The sequence below is a fragment of the Melozone crissalis genome, unplaced genomic scaffold (genome assembly GCF_028551555.1).
Source record: "Melozone crissalis strain CALT ecotype California unplaced genomic scaffold, PUWL_Pcris_2 ptg000042l_1, whole genome shotgun sequence".
Lineage (NCBI taxonomy): Eukaryota > Metazoa > Chordata > Aves > Passeriformes > Passerellidae > Melozone > Melozone crissalis.
Genome location: NW_026535820.1, coordinates 62,424,491 through 62,434,233, shown reverse-complemented (window position 1 = coordinate 62,434,233; position 9,743 = coordinate 62,424,491). Strand labels below are relative to the sequence as shown.

The following is a 9,743-nucleotide window of genomic DNA, read 5'->3' as shown; positions in this document are numbered from 1 at the left end:
AATTATTCATGAGACATTTCAGATTAAGCAGTAAATATATAACTTCTACTTCTTCAATTGTTCTAATTTTTTCCTTTTTTAAATGGAAGAACTCTGCCTGTTTTTCTAAACATCTCTCAGATAGAGGATCAGTTATAGCAAGATGTGTGCTGTGTAATATATTTTTTAGCTGACCATGAATGTCATATCTATAATCTTACAGATAGTGACCTGTCTTTACAGGAGACTCAGTTCCCTTTACTCTGGACAAATTTCTGTTCAATTTATGCTATTTCTCTTAATGGGGATCCTGTAAACTACTGTTTGCCTCCCACAAATAGCCAGAATTTTAATTTAGGCAAGATTAGATGACTGAAGCAACAAGGACAGGTGAGAAGACTGTCATGGGGAGTGGGAACAGCAGGCTAGAAGCATTGAGAATATCTGTCTCAGAACTGGAGATTTCCAAGATCAATGGCATTTTCACCTCATTCAGGGCAAAATATTGGCACTCTCTTCATTCAATCGTACTTGGGATCCCACAGCTCAACTTATTAATGAAATTCCCCCTCACAGCTAAAATTAAAAAAAAAAGAACAAAAAATATTGAATATGAATGTGGAAGAAAGGCAATTTGATGTTTGTAATTATCGAGGCAAACTCCACAACCTGTTGAATGTATGCAAAATGGACCCTGGATGGTGTATATAAAAGTGGTATCTGCGGAGAACAGCAGCAAGCATCGAGGTGTCTTTCTGGTAGAGAAAGTCACCATCCAGGATGCTGACCATGAGCACCAGGGGGGCTTCACTGAAAGGTAAGAATTTTGACATTCACCTGCTGATAATTTTTATACTTCTTTCCATTTTGATTTAATTAGGAGGCATCTGAAATGTAACAAATCTAGAGACTGAGGTCTTCCAGCCACATAATTTTCCAGAAAGGGCCTGAAGAAAGGAGCTTGATGCCTTTTGTCTTCTAAGAGTATCTTTGCATGGGGTGGTGTAACAAAAAATTGGCTTGAAGGGTGTCACATCTGCACATGAAAGTTTGGATCTGGACTGGTTTGCTGCACCACTCAGAAGGCTATGGCTAGATGTCATTACCCACAAATCTAGAGGTGATGATATAATTTTGAAATTAAAGTTTTCAAAATGTTCATTGACTTTCCAAGCCAAAAAGTCTCAGGTTTTCACAGTTTTTCCTCAGAGTATTTTCCTAAATGCAGTATCCAGCATGTACCTTGCTCATGGGGGAGGAGGAAGGCTTACTTCAATATTGTGTAAATCAAACTTTTTTGAATGTAGACCTAGAAAAAAACTTATCGCGTGACATCCTTAGGGATAGTTTTGCTGATTTATGAAGCACACTTTCATTGAGCATTTTTAAATAAGTCTAGTCAACCAATATAGGTAACACATCAATTTCCAGAAGTAAAAGTCTCAGAACAAGTACGTTCATTTACCAAATATTTTAATTATCTGCCATTGCTTTTCTCTGTATATTTTATTTCACTGAATAAAAAACTTCACTCTGCTAAGTTAACATGAAAATCTTTAAGCAGATGAGGTTTTATGCTTTAGATAATGAGAAGTCCTCTATATCAGTTTCAGAAGCTCAGGAGAAAAGGCAAAAACTATCATCGATTTCTTAGAAGTAGGAAATTTAGAGTTAAACTCTAAAGAGCAAAGAAGCACAGCTGCTGGAAATCTTTTGAAGGAACTCCCAGGACAATCTCAGCCTTAAGAGTGACCTAACCACCCTCCCACAAAAATTAATTTTAACTCCAAATGTTTGCAAGAAGAAAAGGACCTCTGGGATGAGGAGGAGGGAAGGGAAAAAAAAAAGAAAGAAAGAAAAAAAGACCAATCTATTTTCCAAAATTATATATCTGTGTAAATATAAATATGTATCTATATTTGCACTGTGAAGAAGTTTGATTTGTTTTTTCTTCTGTTTATCACTCTGTTATAAAGCCAGACACGTAGTAAGAGACTTCAGAATACACTGTACACTGCAGCACAGGTTACCTTGTCTCCTCAAACTCTGTAACTGGCTCTGCTATACCATCAAGATGATAAAGGGGAGAAAGGATAAAAGAATTATAGAATTACAGTGTGTCTGTCCTGAACTGCTGGAGCAACCAGCACAGAGGGTACTCTGAGCTGTGTGACGGCACAACCCAAATCACCCAGCATCTGGCTCTGACAGCTGCTTCTAAATACACCTGCAAGTCAATGTGTGCCCATTTCACCGTGTTTTAAACTTGAACAGGTTTGTTGCTGGCAGCCCTTCTGGTGTCCCACATGCTTCTGACAAAGGAAGGAGTGACCTCTATGCCAATCTGCCCCAATGGATCTGTCAATTGCCAGCTTTCCCTTGAGGAGCTTTTTGACCGAGCAGTTAAACTTTCGCACTACATTCACTATCTCTCTTCGGAAATGTTCAATGAATTTGTAAGTAGCCTTTTCCTGAGAGCAGGAAAATATAAAATTGCAATTTAATACTTTTTAATCACAAACATCTGTTAACATATAATAAATAAACAAGTATGACTGCTGTCTGGTGAAAGTCCCAATGGTGACCAAATTGGTATATAGTCCTGAGTGTTGCTAAGATCCCCAGCACTTCTATTAAAAGATGCCATTTTCCCATCATTCTTCATCTGTGGAACATTTGTTTTTGCTGGGTGCCAGTTCCACTCTAGAGACTCACCAGAAACTTTTGACCTTTACAGCATAAAAGCAGTGATAAAAGCTATGGAACAACAATTAGCTAGCGCAGTGTTTGAGCTGAAGCTCTTACTTTTCTCTCTTAATAACACCTGTCCATGCTGATCTACAGGATGAACGCTACGCCCAGGGCCGGGGTTTCATTGCAAAAGCTGTTAACAGCTGCCACACTGCGTCCTTAACCACTCCTGAAGATAAGGAGCAGGCTCAGCAGATTCATGTAAGTCCCACTTCCAGTGTAATTCAGTGTAAGACAGAGCAGGGGAAGAAAGGGAAGGAGGGTTACAGAATAGTGAGGCATCTTTCAGAGTGAGAGGGAGATCAACTCAATCACAATTAAAAAGCCAGGAAGAGGAAAGCACCAAAAAGTCAAAGTTGATTTAACATTTGCAGATGCTAAGTTACAAACCACAGAGCATGTATAAGTACTAGTGACTTTCATCATCCCTTCCTTTTCCTGTATGGTACATTATTCACTGCATCTTAATTCCAATTAAAATTCAACCTCATGGAGCAATGCTGGTTATCGTGTTTGTGCAGTGCTGAGAACACCACAACCTTTAAACATTATCTTAAAACATCTTATACACAGTTAATGTACTTACAAACATAAGAATACATTGCTGTATATAGATAGAGGTAAATAGTTTTCCAGTAACTCAAAACACTGGCATTAATAAAAAACATTCTTTCTGTTACCAGTAGGCTAAAGTGGTCCCATCATCATCCAAATACAAAGACTCTAATGTGAAAATCTGAAAAATATGTGTAAACAGAAACACACTACATACCTACATCATTTATAATAATTATAAACTTTAGTGAGGATGATCTCGTTCAGTCTATGCTTACAGATATGATTTGAAAATTCTCTGGAGAAAAAAATAAGCAGAGCTGTAAAAATAGGGCTGTTCCAGAGCAAAATTTCTGCAAGTTTCATGGTGGTGGTGATATCTTCACAATCTCACAGTATCACCAGCTTCTCAGTGTGTCATTTAGAAATTCTAGTGGGAGCAATAGAATTCACAGCCCTGGGTTGTGCATCTAGCAAAGAAGAAAAGGTTTAATACTGCCACAAACTGAACCATAGGCTTGATGAATTCCTATTGCCCACAAGAAAGGACAATTTTTAAAACCAGAGAGCTACTGCTGGAAGCGCTGTTGTTCAAAGGGGAGGACAGATGAGTTATGTAGAGGCAATAAAAGCTATTTGGTGGTTTACCATAATGTGCACCTTCCAGTCAATACTAAATTAAAAAAAAAATTATAAAAATAATCAGTGGAATTTAAAACGTTCATCAAAAATCAGATAAGGAGCTCTGGATTTGCTTTCACAGAGATGAGACATAGTTATGCTTGCTAGTTTTTAATGCTGAGAGTATTCAATTATATTTCCCACCACAGAATGGTTCATGCAAATATTGTGGAACATGATGACACCAATGATAAACTTTGAAAATGCAATTGCACAGAGGTATCCAAGACAGGGCTATAGGGCACATTCAGTGATAGGTCCTGGAATAAGTTCCTAAATCACAGCATCTGAGGATACTGCTCTAAATGCCTTCTAATTTTACCAGAATTAGCTTTCTTCTTTTAACCACCTTCCCTTTCTATGGGTGTGCAGCATGAAGACCTACTGAATTTAATTCTGGGAGTTCTGCGTTCCTGGAACGATCCCCTGATCCATCTGGCCTCTGAAGTACAAAGAATCAAAGAAGCTCCAGAAACCATTCTCTGGAAGGCTGTGGAGATTGAAGAACAAAACAAGCGACTTCTAGAAGGAATGGAGAAAATAGTTGGGCGGGTAAGTCAGTCCTTAACACCCTTCCAGCCAGTTGCTTTAAGGAAGACACGTACATTGGTAGGCTCTCCCTGCCTGGAATATGAAAGGAAACAGTAGATGTGAAAATAAAAAAGGAAGACAAAGTAGTCGATTCTGAGAACTTTTCAGCTTTCTTCTTTCAGATTTCTTCTGCTAACTTGCAATTTCTAAAGAGAAAATGTGATATGACTGTCATAGAATAACCCATGACACTCCCATGGAGTTATGCTTCAGGGGGAGGTGTAATCATCAGGACTGACTATGGTCATTCTATCTTTGAGCCTTTTCAGTTTGCAATCCTGATTGTTTAAGGATACATCCCCATTTTTTCCATATGCATATTGCATATGTATATGTATATGTATATGTATATGTATACATACATATATATATATATATATATATATATATATATATATATGTTTCAGCATATTTATATGCATCTGTATACAAATAGGTATTATGCAGAGGACTTGGAAACAGATACTGTGTTTAAAACAGCTCTGTGAGTCTGGGCTATTGCAAAGATGTGGCATACAAAGTAACCTTGATATCTTTCATTTCTCTTTTCACACCACACTGATTCGTCTGGACTCTGTGTCTGACTTTGCTCCCCCTATACTTGTCAGTTTAGACAACAAGGTTGTTGTCTCACAAAACCCATACTTGAATAGCTCTTGTTGCCACTAATTGATTGAAAGCTTTCCTGAACAAAACCAGCTCTCGCCTGTTTATTTTTAAAGGGGCCTCTGTTGGTCGGTGGATTTATCATTCTGTCAGTGAGTTAGATGCTGACAGGAGGTTCTGACTTCACTGCTCTGAGCAGCTGAACAGCACAAAGAGTGCCACCATCACCGTATCCACCACTTTCCCCTAGATCACTCAAGGTCTCTCATTCAGTTAGGTGTCTCTTCACTCAGAAACTTTATACCATCCAGGCTACAAATACATTTATCAGTGTAATCAAATACATCTCTATCACACATCCATGTGTAAAAAGGGCACAGCTGAGGGTCCAAGATAAGAGTAAGAAGTCAGGTGCTGCTTCAGTTGCCCTGTCACCACCTTCTCATTCACATTATTTACAGAAAGAGATAAGACTGGCTCATTCATTAGTGTCAAACCATATTTTTAAGTCATAGTGGGTCTATTTTTTTTTCTTTTGCTTAAACTGAATGATAGAAGTTCCGCAGATACTCTCTTATATGTCTTTTCAAAGTATGACTTGTGTGAAATAAGAATGGTGCACAAGAACGAATAGGCATAGACTTCCTTCCTGCTATGAAAGGTAGATTTATGTGATAAAAGAAAATTAATGATTGCCTGCATACAGGGAGACATAAACCAGTCTTCACCTCAGATACTAACTCACTGCATGTGTTCCCACATGTAGCTTTCTAACATTAGAAGTCATTGTATCACTCAGCATTTTTTTTTAATGGAGCCAGTACTTCTGAATATGTATTATTGAGAGATTTTTCTGATAAGGGCTGAGACCAATCTGTTTGTTGCACACGAACAACTTCTAAGAACAAGTTTTAACAAAGTTTTGAAGGTGCAGGGAGCCAAAGGGAGATGTCCCTGATGAGGCCAAGCATGAAGGAAGGATTGATTTCTCTGCAAAGTCAGGTTTCCTTGAATACTGGTTAATACACTAGTTCTCTTAAAACACTACTGAGACAGTTATGCTTTTCACATGTTTTAGGAAAATAAACTGAAAATCTGACAAATTCATTAAAAATCTGAATGAAGATATAGAACATTGTACAGAATAATGTGAGCCTGAAGAAAAAGCACATTAGAATCCATACACTAACATTCTTCAAGGACAGTATTTTAAATTCTGACTTCTACATCCAGTCAGGCTCACTATCACTTACTATTAATACCACTTTGTGTATTTAGGTTCACTCTGGGGAGGTCGAAAATGAGATTTACACTCCATGGGATGGACTTCCAGCCCTGCAGCTTGCTGATGAAGACTCCAGACTCTTTGCCTTTTACAACCTGCTGCACTGCCTCCGTCGAGATTCCCACAAAATTGACAACTATCTCAAGGTTTTGAAGTGCCGCCTAATCCACGACAACAATTGCTGAGTAATCATGGGCCTGATCACGTTCTGGAGTCATTCATCGTGTGTTCTTGATGCTTTGCCACTTTATGAAAATTGCACACTGTGCAGAATCTGTATCATCAGTAAATTTCAATGTGTTTGTATGAATTCTGGCTGCAACAATTAGCACCACATGTGTCAGTGCTTTAAAATATTACCAACCACTTGTATGACAAGAATATACTTTTCTGTCTAATCTCCTCCCCTAGTAGCATTTCAGTGATAAACAGGATGCAGATACAAATAAAAATGTTCTTAAATCCAAAAGCATGTAACACTGGGTGGTATCAGTGAATAAAAAATAGATGGCATGCTGTATACCTTTAACAGTAGCTTCTCTTTTGGGATCTCAATCTCCAGTTACTGATAACAGGATTTCTTACTTGCATTGGTCTTTACACCCTCTCCAAAAAGTGAGAAAACAAAAAGCAGAGACATAAAAAGGCAGATTAATCACACCAAACTACCCTAAAGGGAAATTTTTTTCTGAAATCCAATCTGCTTTTATCAACTCTTTTACTTGGTACAAAATCTGTCAGAGCAGGAGAGAGGAAGGTTAAGAAATCCATCCTGACTAACACAGCCTTTGATTCCCATTGCAATTCATGGAGAGAGAAGACAGAGATTTTTAAGGACAGAGATAAAAATATATTTACATCTCTACTGATGAGAAAAGGTATTTCCAAGGGAAGGTTCACTATATTTGAGGTAACTATCTGAGGGCAAAGGAACCAACTGGTTTCAGTAGTCTCAAAAGGCAACGATGGGCATTCAGATCGTACCCATCTACCTTTCACATTCCTCCCAAGCAGTGTGGTGGTTACAGTTACTTGGAGAATTTTGAAGGCATTAAAAGGCACCAGATGAGCTGACGAGTCTTTTGTGCTAAACCCAATGCGTCTCCATTCACTTTGGGTTGAGTTAAAAAGTTTTTAGGACACTCATTTGAAAACATTATGGTTACATACTGAAAATTTGTAAAGATCGAAATATTGACCACTTTTGAAAAAATCTGCCTTACAGTCACACTGCAAGTAAGAAGCCAAATTGCAAAGGAAGCCATTGACCGTAGACCGTACCTATATGTTGTCTTTGTAAGCAATAAATAAACTCAGCTTTGGCTTCATCACACAGTTTCAGCAAACAGGAGCTTAATTTCAAATCAGTTCCTCCTGGAGTTGGCTTCCCCCTAGACATGTATGCTGCATTTCTCCAGGTTGGAGCCAGCTCAGAGGAAGAGCAAAGCACTGGAGAAGATGGGTTTGAGGGCTGAAGCCTTTCATTACCATAGCAGAATAAGCACAGCCATAATTGGTATTGACGTAAGAGATTAGACAATGCCAACTGCTAGGAAGGTCTCATTTTAGCCATTTCTCCAAGAACACGATGATACTTGCATTTCTAATTGTGTATATATACATATAATGGCCTCTTAATCTCTTCATGTTTTCAATCATTGATTGCCTCAGGCTTTCTCTGGATAAGTATACACTAAGCCAAATTTTAATCTATAAAAATCACCTTTACAGTAAGCAAATTCCTTGTAGGACAGTCACAATTGACATATTTCTTAAGCTCTGAAATGCACAAAACCGGAGGCATATGCAACAGCAGTTTAACAACACACAGCTGTACAGCACAGTGAAGGAAGAGAATGGGTAAAATTTGCCTGACAAAATGCAAGTGTCCCAACTAGAATTTAAAATGGTTTTAATATTCTGTTTTTTGTTATAATGCCAATGGAAGGGGGAAAAAGAAGCATTTTAAAGGAAAGGAAAAAAAAAACAAAAAAGAAAAAGAAAATATGTCCTTTGTAATTATCATAAGTGCTTAGAATTACAGTGCGAGTTCTTATTGAAAAGAAAACATGAATAATGGGACAAGTCTGTATTGAGCTGGAAAAACAATTATGCCTCACTGAGCAAACTCCTACCTCAGAATCTCTTTAGAATTCAAAAGCAACTTGATTAATAGGGTAGACATTCATAATTTTACACTTATATGACTAGATCTAAAACAATGACTTTCATTAACTGCTTAAAAATTACAGTGCTAAAACAACTGTTTAAAACTTGCATGCACTGGCTTTATATAGCCTATTTTAGCACAATAATGAGTTTTTTAATTTCATAAGGAAAGATACAAGAGAATGACAAAAAGAATCCAAACAACTGAAAAGCTATCTGTTTTGCAGCTGCTTAACTAAAGTAGCATTAAAAAGTGATCTGGTTAATATTCTGAGTCATCACAGCTGTCACAGAGACAGAGAGACACAGGAGCCCGTGAACACATTGGGAGCTACACCTACCTGTGAAGTGCCCTATGGACATACCCTTCAGACCCTGAATGTTCAAGGATTGGAAAATCTATTTCTTAGAGCTGCTGGTAGGAAAAACACGTACTTACCCTAATATTAATAGATAGATACTAGGAAAAATGTCTTCACTCTGAGGGTGGTGAGGCACTGTCACAGGTTGCCCAGAGATGATATGAATGCCCCACCCCTGGCAGTGCTCAAGGCCAGGCTGGCTCTGAGCCACCTGGTCTAGCAAAAAAAAGTGTCCCTGACCACAAGGGGATCGGCTCTTTATGTAAAGATGAACTTTAGGGCCCTTCCAAACAAGTCTGTTTCTATGACTCTATGATTCTAACATTTTGTTAATTAGCATGTGTTTGTAAGCCCTGAGCAACTATTGTCTTTTGTCCAACAAGAAATTACATAGAAAAACTCTTATATTATATAAAACTGAACTGAAAACAAGCATGTTCTTTCTAAATAAAAGAAACTGGTATCTATAAGCACTTTTTCCAAGGGTATTAATTTCTGGCTACTTCACAAAATACCTAGTTTTCTAATTCTTTATTCAATGCCCAAATTTGCCATATTTAAAAATTTGTTCTTATCTTTACTTCCTTTCATTTAAGATTGCATGGTGACAGGAATGGAAAGGAAAGGTCCACTTAGCTGAAATATAGGTTCTATCCTCTTTTAATATCATATTTACACTCCCATAGATGGCAATAAATTTAAGATAACACTTCGTGGCATGAAATCTAAATGGTAGGAAGTTTCAGCCAATTCATGCTCACTGC

At 37.8% G+C, this 9,743-nt stretch overlaps 1 protein-coding gene across 1 annotated transcript; it reads left to right on the top strand.

The window, feature by feature from the left end:
* The first annotated feature begins 759 nt into the window (after positions 1-759).
* Positions 760-6,633, top strand: PRL (prolactin). Its single transcript, XM_054285169.1, has 5 exons — positions 760-796; positions 2,254-2,435; positions 2,824-2,931; positions 4,339-4,518; positions 6,442-6,633. Exons 1-5 carry the CDS (start codon positions 760-762, stop codon positions 6,631-6,633), a joined length of 699 nt encoding a protein of 232 aa, XP_054141144.1.
* The last annotated feature ends 3,110 nt before the right edge of the window (positions 6,634-9,743 follow it).

Bases quoted from the DNA above. Each gene is read 5' to 3' on its own strand.
- PRL (XM_054285169.1), top strand. From the start codon at position 760: ATGCTGACCATGAGCACCAGGGGGGCTTCACTGAAAG. The intron at 2,436-2,823 runs GTAAGTAGCCTT...GCTGATCTACAG, and splicing joins CGGAAATGTTCAATGAATTT to GATGAACGCTACGCCCAGGG. The intron at 4,519-6,441 runs GTAAGTCAGTCC...TTGTGTATTTAG, and splicing joins TGGAGAAAATAGTTGGGCGG to GTTCACTCTGGGGAGGTCGA.